Below are 13,940 nucleotides of genomic sequence, written 5' to 3' on the forward strand. Positions count from 1 at the left end.
AATAAATAATTTTAAAAAAAAACAAACAAAAAAACAACACAGCAATATATTCAAAGTGCAATAAATGAGACACAATAAAATGAGGTGTGCTTGTGCTAAAATTCAAGTCCATTCCACTAATCTTTATTGGCACATCTACCAGATGCCAGGCACTTTGCTGGGCATTCATGGTACAGCAGTGAACAAAGCAATCCCTGAGCTGAAGACACTTCCTAGTAGATTTACACCTACAAGCAGGGCAAGCAAAAGGAAACTCTGCAGACCTCACACATCTACCTACAAAGGACTCCAGGGTATCTGCCCTGGGCCATGTACCTGCCAAGGTCCCCCTCCGTTAGCTCTGTTGTTGGGAGAGCTGCCTACAGTCCCCAGAAAGCTTCCAAGCTTCCCTTAGGAAACCCTGCCCCTCAGAGGCCTACCAGGAATTCTGGTTTTTAAATTCCTCTACTTATTGCACTGTCCCATAAGGTAGCCACCAGCCACAGGAGGCCAGCCCGTTTACATTTAAATAAATTTAAATGAATGCAATTAAAAATTCAGTTCCTCCATGTCTGACTGCATTTCAGGCACTCATTGGCCACCTGTGGCTAGTGCCTGGCGTACTGGACGGCGCAGACACGGAGCATCTCCATCACTGCAGAAAGTTCTAGTGGACGCTGTACTCTCCACCAACCTGGTATGGGACATGTCCTTCAACTTCACTTCGACCAACACCCAGGGGCTCCTACTAGGGGCCCACACTGATGCCATGATCCAGCCTCACAACCGGACGAGAACGTGAGGCTGAGCAGTGGAAAAGCACGACAGTGGAGCACCGGACAGGGAACAACCCACCAGCTGCCTTCGCTCCCCTGGCTGTCAGGGTCCGAGGCCACCCTAGGCCAAGTCTTTACCCTCTGACAGACTCATTTTCCCCCATCGGTAAAGTAACAGAGTTGGGCTGGGGGCTCCTAGGAGTCATTCTGATTCTGACATTCTAGAACTCTGAGTCCAACAAGGAAAAAAGCAATTTGCTAACAAAATGTGAACTAACATCATTCAGAATAAACCAAAAGAAAAGTGCTCTTCTGAGACTTTAAATGCTGTCCCAGAGCCTGCATCTGTAGGGCTCGATAAAAAAGAAGGAGGGACATGGGAATTCCCCGCAGTCCAGCAGTGCGGGCTCCACGCTTCCACTGCAGGGGGTACAGGGGGGTACAGCGCACCGCAGCGGTCTGGCTGCCCAAAGCTTGGGCTCTCAGGCGTAAACTCCCCCCTCTGTTTTCAACTGCCCAGCACCGTGCCAAAGGTTTTAATCCTCACAGCCACCATGAAACAGGCACTGTTATTATCTCCGATTCACAGACAAGAATACTGAGGCCTAAAGCCCACACCTGCAGGAGGCAGAGCTGGGATTCGAACCTAGGCCCTTGGCTTCCTGAGCCTGGGTCCCACTTTTCAGACAAAAAGAGTTCCCGTTTACTTACAAGGTGCCAGCCGTCCTGCCAGGCTCTAGATACACTTTCTTTAGCACTCAGAACAACCCATGATAAAACGGGTCACAGAAAGTTAGGCAGTTTCCAAGGGGCAGAGGCCACATTCACACCCAGGCCTGGGACTGGAGAGCTGGCTCTGACCACTGCCCTCCCCAGACGTTAGGGCCCCTAGCCCTTCAACACCTCCTTCTGAACCGAGAGCATGGGACCCTCTTAATCGTCTAGGATGGTGGTGGGTGTGGCATCCTCTCCCTGCTAGACTGTGAACCCGCTAAGCTGGGGACTGAATTTTCCATGTCCGTGTCCCTCCCTCAGGGCACTTCACCCCTTGGAGGCGTCCAGTGAAGCTTGTTAAATTCATGGGCTGGGTTGCCCTAGGCCAGGAGGCTCCTCTTTCAACATGGGGTGTCAGCTCAGATGTCCTTAAAGGGCTCCCCACCCTGCTACATCCACTCCAGTGTCCTGGGGTTTCTCAGGGCCAAGCCGCTGTGACCACGGGCCTCATCACAACCCCTCCAACTCCCTTGGGCAGGTGTGTTGGCCACCTGAGGCTCACCTCAGCCAGGTATCCTGCCCACGTGTCCCCAGTCAGAGACAATATGCCATTGTGAATATATGAGCGGCAGCCCGGCAAGCAAGCACCGTGGGTAAGAAGAAGTGTGCGCGTACATGTGGAAGTGTCCAGGCTATCCAAAAGCCTATTAACTATGTTAGAAGCTGGTTTTTAAAAAGGTAATATGTATAGACGGGCTATTCATCATCCTGATGAAGTAAATAAAAGCCCAGCCTTCCACGAGTAGATTGAAATCAGTATGTTCTTTTGTTGGGAATGCAGTGGAAAGAAAGTGGGTCTGGAGGCAGAAGACCCATCAGGAGCTGTGCTTCCCCACCCCGCAAGAGCCCTGGGCTCTTGTGGCCGGATGACCTTACAGAGGCAATGGGTCTCCCGGGACCTCAGTTTCCTCTTCCCTGGCAAGAGTGGTGGGCTCCCTGCCATCTTCCCTCCCAGGGGTGCTGGGCAAACCAAGCGAGATGAGAGATGTTACGAGCCCTTAGCAGATCACGAACTGCAAGGTCACCCGGCCAATATGAGGCAGAGACCGATCCAAGGACCTGATTCCAGGCCCGTCTGTCTCCTGATATCAGTTACTTCTATTATTTTTGCCCTCGGAACCTGGAGTGGGTGGCGCCAAAACGGCCACACAGCCAATAACAAATCAATGGCTCAAGGCTCCCCCAAAGATTTCTTCTCCCTAGAAAAGTCAAAACTGACCTTGAGGGCAGGACAGGACTTTGACTCAGTCAGAAGTGGGGGTGGGTTCAGGGCACCCCACGACCCAGCACTGTCTGCCCAGCCTTTGCCTATTCCGAGGAGATGTCACCATCCACAGGAAACCAACCTGGCTCGGACCCAAGGTCAGTGTGACGCCCGGTCTCCAAATCTGAGGCACCGGGCCCCAAACAGGAAGGCGGGGTCACTATCAACAGTGCATCAAGCAGCACAGGCCCTGTTGCAGGCCCCAGCGCCTGTTCGGCCTTGCCAGACTCCTCGCTTTTCCTTAGCTCAGGCTCCAATGCCACCATGCCTGCTTCCGTTCTTTCCAAGGGAATGGAAAGTAACCTTGAGGCTGCCCTCCCGCATCTGTCGGAAATGAGCCGGCTCGTGATCTCCGGCGTCCCCGGGGCCCTCTATATACCGGTGCCGGTGGCGGAAGGCAGGGATGGTCCCCTGACAAGAACAACCCCTTGCCCCCTTTGTGTGAGATGCTTCCGGGCTCAATGGACCATCCTCTGTTCTTAGCCGTGAACTGTTAGAAGGAAAGGTATTTACCCTTCTTCCTGTTTTCAGCAGCCTCCCGCCCAAAACCGTGGCAGGGCACTGAAGGGACCGCATATGTGCAGCCCCCGCCCACTCGGGCGCCCACCGATGGGCTCAACCGGCTCCGGCCACCGCCCAGCGAGCGGGGTACCTGCGCCGCACATGTCGGGGGATCCGGTTGGCTTTGCACCACCGCCCGGATAACGACCCCGAATTAGGGGGCTCACTGGGACCTGGGCTGGGGCTCCGGGGCGCTCGGGCAACGGGCGGGGCGGGACGTGGTGGGGCTGCGCTCCGACCCCCGCCCGGGGAAGGGCGCCGCGCCGCTTCCTCGCGCAAACGGCCTGCGTGACCTCGGCGCCGCCCCGCAGATGCGCCGGAGGCCGGCGCGGCGGCGCGCGGGGAGGCTGCCGGATCTGCGGCAGCCGAGGCGCATCCCGGCCGCGGCGGGCGGACGGGCGGGGTCCGGAGGCGACCGGCCCGGCGTGGGCGGCGACTGGGGAGGGGAGGGCGCGGGGCCGGTGGGGGTCGGCCAGGCCCGGGCGGCAACTCGTAGTCCTGGCCGCCCGCCCTCCGCGCGCCCCTCTTACCGGCAGATCTGGATGGCGGACGGGGTCTCGGCGGCGGGGCCCGACATGGTGGCGGCGGCGGGAGCCTGAGGGAGCGCGCAGGTGTCTGGCAGGCCCGGCGCTGAATGAATTAGCCCGGGCGGTGCCGTGGAGGGGGAGGGGAGAGGCGGAGCCATTGCGCCGGAGAGGCGGGGCCTGTGCGCCGGCGGCGAATCGAACGCAGCTTTCTTCGAAGCCCCGCCCCGCGCACCCGCCCTCGTCCCGCCCCCAGGCCGGCGCCGGCTCCCCAGGCGTCCGGTTCTGGCGGCGGCGGGGCAGCGGTGGGGCGCCGCTTCCAGAAGGTTCGGCGGCGGTTGGGCGGAGCCGGCGCGGGGCTGGGCGACCTCGAGGGTCAGCCTCGCCCCGCGTGGCGCGTGTTTGTATGCGGCCTTCCCCCTGCCCGCGCCCGGCAGTTCGGGAGGCCGCGACCGGTACTCGCCTTCTCAGATCAGCCCTGAGAGGAAATTGGGGGCGGTTTCCCGTAAAGGAGCATTCATGGCCGAGCTGGGAGGCACGTGTGTGCACAAAACGGGGAGCCAGGAACCATCAGGCCTCAGCGAGTGTCTCTGCTGCAGGAACACGCAGCTGCTGGAGAGAAGCCAGGAATTGGGGTCCGTCTACAGCGCCCGATGTACACCACCTCTGGGTTGTTCCAGAAGACTTCCTGAGAGTGCTGAGCGTTTGCTTGGGGGTGCGTGTCCTGCAGTGAGGAGCTCTAAAGATGCTGATCTGTTCTGTTGCACACCCTGTGCCCAGCAGTGGAGTCCAGGCCAAGTCGGTGTCTCAAAATCCACCCAGAAAAGAGGGGAAAGGGGATCACATCTATGTGCTGTAATTTTTTAAAATTATTTATTTATTTATTTTGGGGCTGAGTTGGGTTTTCCTTGCTGCGCGCGGGCTTTCTCCAGTTGCGGCGAGCGGGAACTACTCTTCGTTGCGGTGCACGGGCTTCTCATTGCGGTGGCTTCTCTTTGTTGTGGAGTACGGGCTCTAGGCATGCGGGCTTCAGTAGTTGTGGCGCGTGGGCTCAGTAGTTGTGGCGCATGGGCTTAGTTGCTCTGTGGCATGTGGGATCTTCCTGGAGCAGGGCTGGAACCCGTGTCCCCTACGTTGGCAGGGGGATTCTTAACCACTGCGCCACCAGGGAAGTCCCAATGTGCTGTAATTTCGGAGAGCCATTACCCCGTATGAGACTTGACTTTCTCCCAATTTTTTACAATATACGTAAATTGCTTCTGTAGTCAGATTTTTAAAAATCAAAACCCATGGAACTCAAGCTCGCCCATTTATACTGAACTAAATAGCTCATCCTGGTTACTCCTGCATTACCAGACCAGCGAGGTGGCCCACCACACGTCTCTAAGTCCCAGGAACAGAGGGAGCTGACCGGATCATGCCTATCATTTCAAGATTATTACACTGAAAGTTTCATTTTCTAGTGTGCAAGCATCTAGGGTCACCAAGCCTATTTAACCACCACCTCTTCGCAATATGGGTCCTGAAATGGATGGATTTCTTATGATGGGACCCAGGAGCAACAGCCAGCTTTGGAGCCTTAGGCAAGGCGGATTCCTTATCTGTTAAATGGGTGTAATAATACTCACCTTCCAGACCTTTAGGAAGATTAAATGAGATAATGAAAGTAAGGGGCCCAGCACACGAATAAGTTAGGGCCTCTCTTCCTCTCTGTGCTCACCTTCCCTGCTCATTCTTTCTCTCTAAACAACCCTTCCCAGACAGTGCAATGGAACGAGGATTTACTGAGGCCCTGCCCTACTTGTATAGGTGGGCATGTCACCGGGAGAGTTGGAGACATTCTGTTCTTTTCTTTTTCTAATATTTATTTATTTACTTATTTGGCTGCACCGGGTCTTAATTGTGGCACTCAGAATCTTCGTTGCAGCGTGTGGGAACTTTAGTTGCAGCATGTGGGATCTTTTAGTTGCGGCATGTGGGATCTTTTAGTTGCAGCATGCGGGATCTAGTTCCCTGCATTGGGAGCGTGGAGTCTTAACCACTGGACCACCAGGGAAGTCCCCATTCTGTTTTTCAGAAAGCTCAAAATCTGATTGGGGGACAAATCCCGGACACAAAAAGCCTGGCTCTGACCACCTGCTGGACTGAATTCCTAGACTGAGTGGTTCCGGATTAAATAGCCAGGTCCCGGGACTTCCCTGGTGGCACAGAGGTTGAGAATCCGCCTGCCAATGCAGGGGACACGGGTTTGATCCCTGGTCCGGGAAGATCCCACATGCCGCGGAGCAACTAAGCCCATGCGCCACAACTACTGAGCCTGCACTCTGGAGCCCGCGAGCCACAACTACTGAGCCTGCGTGCCACAACTACTGAAGCCCGCGCGCCTAGAGCCCATGCTCCACAAGAGAAGCCACCGCAATGAGAAGCCCGCGCACCGCAACGAAGAGTAGCCTCTGCTCGCCGCAACTAGAGAAAACCCGTGCGCAGCAACAAAGACCCAACGCAGCCAAAAATAAATAAATAAATTAATTAATTAAAAAAAATAAATTACTAACACATTGTTTTAAAAAAAGTGCAAACTTCCAAACTGCCCCCAACCAAGATAGTAAATCAAAACAATGTAGATTCTTAGAGTAGCAAGAATTAATGCCACACTTAAAAGACCTAAAGGATGCATCATGGCTTCATTTACTTGACCAGTCTGGTTCCTGGGAAACCAGATGGATCCCAGAGGACCCAGTTGAGTAGCTGCCCAATTCCAGATAAGGTATCTTTTAGTTTACTGTTTGGTGGTAAAATACACATAAAATTTAGCATCTCAACAATGTTTACGCGTGCAGTTCAGTGGTATTAAGTACATTCACAGTGCTGTGCAACCATGACCACCATTCCATCTCCAGAACTCTTCTTATCCTGCAAAACGGACACTCTGTACCCAGCTGAATGCTAACTTCCCTTTCCCACCCCCACCTCCCACCCCTGCCCAGCCCAGCCCCCAGCTGCCCCCATACTCAGGAGTGGCCTCTTTGCTTAAGCATATATATATTTTTTTGGGGGGGGGGCCTCACCATGGGATCGTAGTTCACCGACCAGAGATTGAACCCCATGCGCTCGGCAGTGAAAGCGGCGAGTCCTAACCACTGGACAACCAGGGAGTTTCCGCTCAAGCAGATTAACCCCCCATCAGGTGAAAGGTATGAGGCTGTTGACTCAGACACAGGGAATCAGAACCCTGGGAGGTGGGACCCAAAAATCTACATTTAACAAGCTTTCCAGGTGGTGCAAAGGGGGAAAAATGCCGTGAATGATGTCAATGTTTGTGTGAGTCTATACCTTGTAATATTTAGCCTGAAATGGGTGGAGGAAGCAAATGGAAGGCATTTGTCTCGTTATTGTCATTGCAGGAGACCCAGAGCCCATTCTGGGTAGGGGTGGATTTACCATGAGGCTGATGAGGCTTAAGCTTGGATCGCCCACAAGCAAGGACAGGTAGTAGAATGTTCTAGGAGGGAGTTCCCTCGCAGTCCAGTGGTTAGGACTCTGTGCTTTCACTGCCGAGGGTCCAGGATTAAAAAAAAATAATTCTAGGAGCAGGGGGAGGCCAGGATTGTCACCAGGAAGCATATTTATGGAAGTATGTTGGTAAATTGCTTAAGGAGAAACCAAAAGGGATGGGACGTCAACCTGCAGGCACCACTAGTTTGAAGTGACTTATTTTTTCCTTCTGAATAAATATTCACTTCCATCCTAAATCTATACTCATAATTTTACATGTTTTCTTACAGAGGGCCTCAAAATGTAGTCCCCATAAAACCTGAATCTGTCTCTGATTTCTGAGGTCCAGAATGGTTCTTTGTTCTTTAAGAACTTTGTCCTGTGTTCCCTGAGGTTTTTAATTCACCGAGCACCAAGACAGGTGGCTCTCGGGCCCTCCCTCCAAACAGAACCAGCAGCAGGCACTTGTTCAGCTGGAAATCTCTTTCCTTAGCCCCCAGGCCAGGGAACCCCTCGCTCACAAAGCGCGGTCCTGTGACCAGCCACCAGCCCTTGCTCCCTACTGCCCCCCAATGGCCCTTTGGTGACAAGACACCATGAGTGCACCTAGGGTGTGCCCTCTAGCGCCTTTCTCAACGCTCCTGAAACCATTCAGAGTTTTATTACAGCTGCTTTAAGTGGCTGGGGCTTTGCCAGGGCCTCTCAAAACCCAGAGTGAAACCAGTTCCTCACTGGGAACCCTCAGTGGGTGGCTGCGTTCTCCCCAACATTGAGTGCCCGGGCAGCTCTCTGCAGCGTGGCCACCTGGCTGCACAGGGACGCACACGCACACACAGGCACCCAGCACCCCAGAGATGCACCCACACGGGGAAGGGGCCAGGCAAAAAGGGAAATAACACCATTGGGTGGGTTAGTTCTCTGGACCGGCTATAGCAAGCTGGTGTGTGTGTGTGTGTGTTAAATAACCAATTATTGCTTTAACAATCTCTTGTCACTTTATTTTTAATTTCTTGGCTGTGCCGCAGCATGTGGGATCTTCATTCCCCAACCAGGGATCGAACTGGCGCCCCCTGAATTGGAACCGCAGAGTCTTAACCACTGGACCACCAGGGAAGCCCCACCCTGGTGTGTTTTTAAAAAATAAATATGGGGGACTTCCCTGGTGGCTCAGTGGTTAAGAATCCGCCTGCCAATGCAGGGGACACGGGCTCGAGCCCTGGTCCGGGAAGATCCCACATGCCGCGGAGCAACTAGGCCCGTGCGCCACAACTACTGAGCCTGTGCTCTGGAGCCCACGAGCCACAGCTGCTGAGCCTGTGTGCAACAACTACTGAAGCCTGCGCACCTAGAGCCCGTGCTCCGCAACAAGAGAAGCCACCGCAATGAGAAGCCCTCACTGCAACGAAGAGTAGCCCCCGCTCGCCGCAACTAGAGGAAGCCCACACGCAGCAACGAAGAGCCAATACAGCCAAAAATTAATTAATTAAAAAAATTTTTTTTAATTAAAAAAAAAAAGTAAATATGGAGTCTTCCCTGGCGGTCCAGTGGTTAAGACTATGCACTGCCGATGCAAGGGGCACGGATTTGATCCCTGGTCGGGGAACTAAGATCCCACATGCCTTGCGGCAAGGCCAAAAAAAAAATTTTTTTTTAATAAATAAAAAGTAAATATGGCTGCTTATTGACGTTTCGAGTAGGAGGTGGCTGCCTGCGCACGATGGGGACGTGCCGCCGCTGTCTCCAGGTGCCGTGGTCACCCCAAAGCACGGTGGCGAGGATTCTTCAAAGCCACAGATTCTTCCAGGCGTTCCCCGCAGGCTATGTTCATTCTGATCCTATTCCAGATAAACCAGCGGAACACTCATCCTCAGAGTCTGGGCTTCACAGGCGGAGCAGAGTAATTTGTAAATGTTTATTAGGGGAGTCCTCCCTGGCAACCCTCATGGAAACGAGATCTGCCCTCTCCAAATTAACTGGTGCGGGGGGACAGGTGGGGCCTGGCCCCAGCCTGAGTCTCCCCGACAGCTCAGTGCTCTGACTGTGCTTAGGTCATTGGACGATTTCACCCACTGGTTTATGAGACATGGGAGCCTTGCCTCTAACCAAGCATGATAACCAGACAGAGTTAGACTGAGTCATGGGACCAGAACAGAGAGGACATTACAAGAGCTGTTCACTGGGCACTCTGTGAGCCTTATAAGGATCATTAAATGCCCCTGAGTGAGGCGGCTTCCCTCCCACGCAGAAGAAGCCCGCTCTGCCCTGGGCTCACCTTTGGCCATGAGACGGGGCTCTGGGAATACCTGGGGAGCTGCCAGGGGGAGGCACCTGCAGGGGCCCTGTAGGGGAGGGATGTGGGCGTCCCTATTTCACAAGCCCAACTCAGAGGACCAGCTGAGACCTTCTAGGCAGCTCTTGCACGTCCCTGCTGGGAAACTGGCTTCTCACCTCAGGCCCAGAGCCTCACCCACCCAGGCATGTCTCAGCTCCTTGCCAAGGCCTGGCTGGCCGCCAGCTCAGATCCCCGGAATGCCTGACCCTGTGTGTCACTGGCCTACCTACACGCCCCGTCCCTGACTGCTTGTATTGTGGCTTGATTGGGGTCAGATCAACGAGAGTCACAGAGTTGGGGACCCAGATGGGGCTCAGAAGCAAGCAGTGGTCGAAAGGAGGAGAGGGGCCTCTGGTTGGTCAGTTTTTACCGAATTTCAACCCATACTGAAAGCTCTTATTTAAAGGGACAGGGAGTCGGCCCAGTTTGTGCCGATGGATGGGCGTCCTTGACCCAAGGGAGAAACTTGAACTCTCGTGGCAAGCATGGGCTTGTGGGTTACGTGCCCCCTCCACTCGCTCCTGGCAGCTCAGGAAAGCAGGCTTGCATTCCAAGGAACTGCCCTCCCTACTCTCCACACCCTTCCCCACATTTGTCCCGGGGAGCTCATGCTCTGGGGCAGCAGCTTTTCAAAGTGATATTAGGGCTCTGGGGATAGGCGTTGAGGCAACAACCAGTCTGTCGGGGTCCAGTGGAGCGGGCCCGTCACATCACCCATTCGTTGGCTCACGATGTTTATTGAGGACCCACCACGTGCCGAGTTCCTTGGGGACAAGGTGGTACACTCAGCCCTGGCCCTGCCCCGCAGGAGCTTGCAGTCCAGCCAGCTGGGCCCAGACAGGCGGTAGGACAGCCCCCCTTGCTGTGGGCTCACCCTGCTGTCTTCACATTGACTTCCTCAGTAATGCCCACCGCTTCCCCACATCCTGCCACCAGAATCAGTGCCATGGTCATCATGGGTTTATGTGGCATAGCTCAATTTAGTGACCCCCCCAACAGCTCTATCTTCTTGCCCCTAGTGCCCTGGTCCCTCGCACAGGCTGTTGGACCGGGGACTGGAGGGAGGACTCGCAACCTCCCACAAACGCTCAGCGAATCCCCACGAGATGCTGGGAACACGACTGAGGGTGGGCCACAGATGCTCTGGCCTTCTCCTGGGCACCCACTGCTGGGATCCACAGCACCCCACCACCACCACTGGACCTTTGAAGGCTCTCTGGCTTCCATGGGAAAGAAAGAAAAGTCTTAAGAACAAGTTGCTTCCAGCTATCTGTCCTGACAGTAGCAGAGAGCAGTTCAGAAGAGAAAGGGGGATTCCTGTTCCTTAACCTGCTGTGTTATCCCTTGAATTTCTGCTGCTCCAGGACACGGGACCTGCTCACCTCACACTGGCACCAGCTCTGTGCTGGACCTGGGCCCTTCAAGGTGGCAAGCTTCCTTGAGGCCACAGGGCACCCTCATTCTTGTCCCACCCCTTTTTCACACCCCAAGACCACCTGGCCTGGTGTGTGGTACACAGGTGTTAACTTAATGCTTGGGGAAATAAATCCTTCCCAAGACTACCTAAGGAAGCCCCCACCCCCCGGGACACAGAGCCCTGGCTGCATCCTGTCCCTATAATTGGAAGCTTTAGGCAGGGAGCCCAGGAGGGGAGGTCATGACTCCCCAGCCTTCAGAGCCCCTCGGGCCATTGCTGCTGTGTGCCCAGAGGTTACCAAGCTGAGCTGGCGAGAAGGCAGGTTCAAGCAGCGTTGGGAGAGTGGTGACCAGTCAGAGCAGGTTGCTGCACCTGGCTCAGGTGAGCTCCTGGCCCAGCCCTTGGGCTGGTGCCAGCGCTGGGGCAGGTGTGTGGGCTGCTCAGGCAGCAGTGGCTGGCCCAGCCCTAGAACCCTTCCACCAACTGGGGTGGGAGGCTTCTTCTTCTCCCTGCAGCCACCTGCCCCTCTACCTCTAGCCCAGACACCCCAAGTTGGGGCTGAGAGTGGGCCTCTCCTCTTATTTCCTGAGCCCGCATGGAGGTCAGTCTGCCACACAGCTCACAAACATCCGGGTCTGGCCAGGTTGTAGGTACCAGGCTGGTCCCTGGTGGTGTGAAGGAGAGCCGCCACCAAGAGCTTCCTCAGTCTGTCCAGCATTCCTGGTCCCACGCTGTCAGCAGGGTCCCATGGACCGGCCAGGGGACTACCAGGGCCGCCAGAGGCCTGGGTCCCGAGGAGGCGCAGGTGGTGAGGGCGCGGGCGGCGGGGAGGGCCCGGGCGGGCCGCAGGAGTCCCCCGCGCGCCCGCCGTCGGGGGTGGCGCTGGCCGCCCTCCGGCGCAAGTGCTCCAGCAGGCGAGCGCTCACGGCGGGCTCCAGGACGCGGCAGGCGGGTAGCACGCGGGCCAGGCGCGCCAGGCAGGCTCGGTAGCCCTCGCGGTAGCTGTCGGAGGGCGCTGCGGACGGAGAGCGGCGTGAGGCGCGGGGTGGAGAGAGGGGCGCGGGCCACGGAGCCGGGCCGGGGCGGGGCAGGGTCACTCACTGGGCGCTGCCGTCGGGCAGGAGGACGCAGGCAGCTCCTGCAGGAAGCGCACGGTCATTTCCAGGATGTCCGCTTTCTCCAGCTTCGAGAAGCGGGAGCTCTGCGCCCGGCCACGAAGGAGAGGGACAGAGAAAGGGACAAACAAGACAGACCTCCGGCAGGCTGCCGTGAGTACCGCGCTCCCAGGAGCTGGTGCCGGGCCTGCCGTAGCCCGCGGTGGGTCGGCTCGGCCGAGCCTGTCCTACCCGGGCTCAGCCTTGGGCCCCGCGCGTTGTCCCCTCATCGGCTTCTCCGGCAAGGGTATCTCGGCCCGCCCGGCCTCCTCGCCCCGCGCCCCGGGACCCCCTACCCCCAGCCCCAGTGCGCCCGGCCTGTACCCGAGCGCCCGGGCACTCACCTCCCTGCCCAGCAGCGACAGGATGAGGCCCTTGAGCTGGCTCAGGCTCTCGTTGATGCGCGCGCGGCGGCGCTTCTCCAGCAGTGGCTTCAGGCTCTGCAGGCGGGCGCGAAGGCCGCGGTTACGCGGGTCGCTGTCCAGGCCCCCGCCCCCGCCGCTCTGCCCCCAGACGCCAGGCCCCGGCTCCTACCTTGCGCAGCTCCGCCGGGTCCCCTGCCCTCCGAGGCAGCCCCATGCTCGGCGGGAAAGCGGCGCCGCTGCGGGGCCCGCGCGTGGGAGACTTGTGCCCGCCCAGACACCGAGCGCAGACCGAGGCCCGCAGAGAGGTCTGCTGCGCGGCCGGAGCGGGCGCCAGTGGAGCGCGCGCCACGCCCGCAGCCCGGCTTTAAGGAGGCAGCGCGCCCGCTCCGCCCCGTCCCGCCCCGCGGAGTCAGGCCGCCTGTGGGTCCCACCTCCGCCTTTGTTCCTGCGCGGGGTTGGGGCGGAAGGGGGGACAGCGGAGGCCCCGGGTTCCTGCTCCAGGCCTTCGAGTCCCATCTGCTGCGAGCCCGGGGCGCCCTCCTCCCAGAGCACCTGCAGGGGTGTGTGTGGGCGCCATCGAAGCCCTCGCTGCCCTGACCCTCGGGCAGGAGGCGAGCGGGTGGCGCCAGGCCCTTGTCCCTTCTTGTCCAACGCCGCCCTTCTTCCCTCATTCGGGACCAGCGCCTCCTCTGAGCCCCGCCCTGGGCTTGGGCAGGTTAGCCAGCGGCGGCAGGACCCCCAAGTCCCGGGCCTCAGGGAGCTACCACTCGGGTTTCTACTATGGGGAGGGACTCGCCCCACCAGTTGTTCTGCGGGGCTGGAAGGGGAGACTGAGGCCCGGAAAGAGACCTCAACTTGCTCCGGCTCTAACGGCTGGAAACTGGCCAGGCAGAACTAGGGCCCCGGTGACTCCAGAGAATCCTCCGGCCCTCAGCGAGTTAGGGACCACCTGGTTCCCCTGTCCTCGGTTTTGAACGGGGAAACTGAGGCCCAGAGAAAACGAGGCAACCCAGGGGCGCCCGGAGCTCATTTTCATTTCACTGGCTCCAGCTCCGGGCTCCTACCTACAGGACAGGCGGAGCTCACGTGACGGGCGGGGCGGGGCAGTCCTGGGTGCCAGCTCTTTGCTGCCCATCTCCTCCCTCCGGGCCCGCCTCCTCGCCGCGTGGCCGGTGCTGCCGCAAACTGGCTGGGCGTCCCCCGCCCATCTGCTCGGGGCTGCCCTCCATCAACCGGCTGGCCGGGCAACGGCCAGCACGGCGGACTGGCGGGCCGACCCGCGGGCGGATGGCGGGCTGG

General features: G+C 57.7%; 2 protein-coding genes across 4 annotated transcripts in view; both read right to left on the reverse strand.

The window, feature by feature from the left end:
* ACOT7 (acyl-CoA thioesterase 7) overlaps nt 1–4,039 on the reverse strand; it is a 92,939-nt gene extending 88,900 nt beyond the window's left edge. The window contains exon 1 of one of the 2 annotated variants that reach the window (XM_057533255.1): nt 3,885–4,039. In XM_057533255.1, coding sequence (XP_057389238.1) covers nt 3,885–4,039 — 155 coding nt within the window. The remainder of the gene's footprint in view (nt 1–3,884) is intronic. The other variant, XM_057533256.1, reaches the window with a different exon arrangement.
* A 4,868-nt stretch (nt 4,040–8,907) lies between these two features.
* On the reverse strand, nt 8,908–12,960 carry HES2 (hes family bHLH transcription factor 2). Of its 2 annotated transcripts, none has more exons than XM_057535792.1 (4): nt 12,811–12,960; nt 12,621–12,716; nt 12,224–12,260; nt 8,908–12,137 (listed from the first exon to the last, which is right to left on the reverse strand). In XM_057535792.1, the coding sequence occupies exons 1-4, from the start codon at nt 12,853–12,855 to the stop codon at nt 11,887–11,889; spliced, it is 429 nt and encodes a 142-aa protein (XP_057391775.1). In that variant the 5' UTR covers nt 12,856–12,960; the 3' UTR covers nt 8,908–11,886. The 2 variants fall into 2 exon arrangements, with proteins under 2 accessions (XP_057391775.1, XP_057391711.1); XM_057535728.1 differs by having other exon boundaries at nt 12,224–12,323.
* Nucleotides 12,961–13,940: the final 980 nt, after the last annotated feature.

Source organism: Balaenoptera acutorostrata, chromosome 1, assembly GCF_949987535.1.
Source record: "Balaenoptera acutorostrata chromosome 1, mBalAcu1.1, whole genome shotgun sequence".
NCBI classification, from domain to species: domain Eukaryota; kingdom Metazoa; phylum Chordata; class Mammalia; order Artiodactyla; family Balaenopteridae; genus Balaenoptera; species Balaenoptera acutorostrata.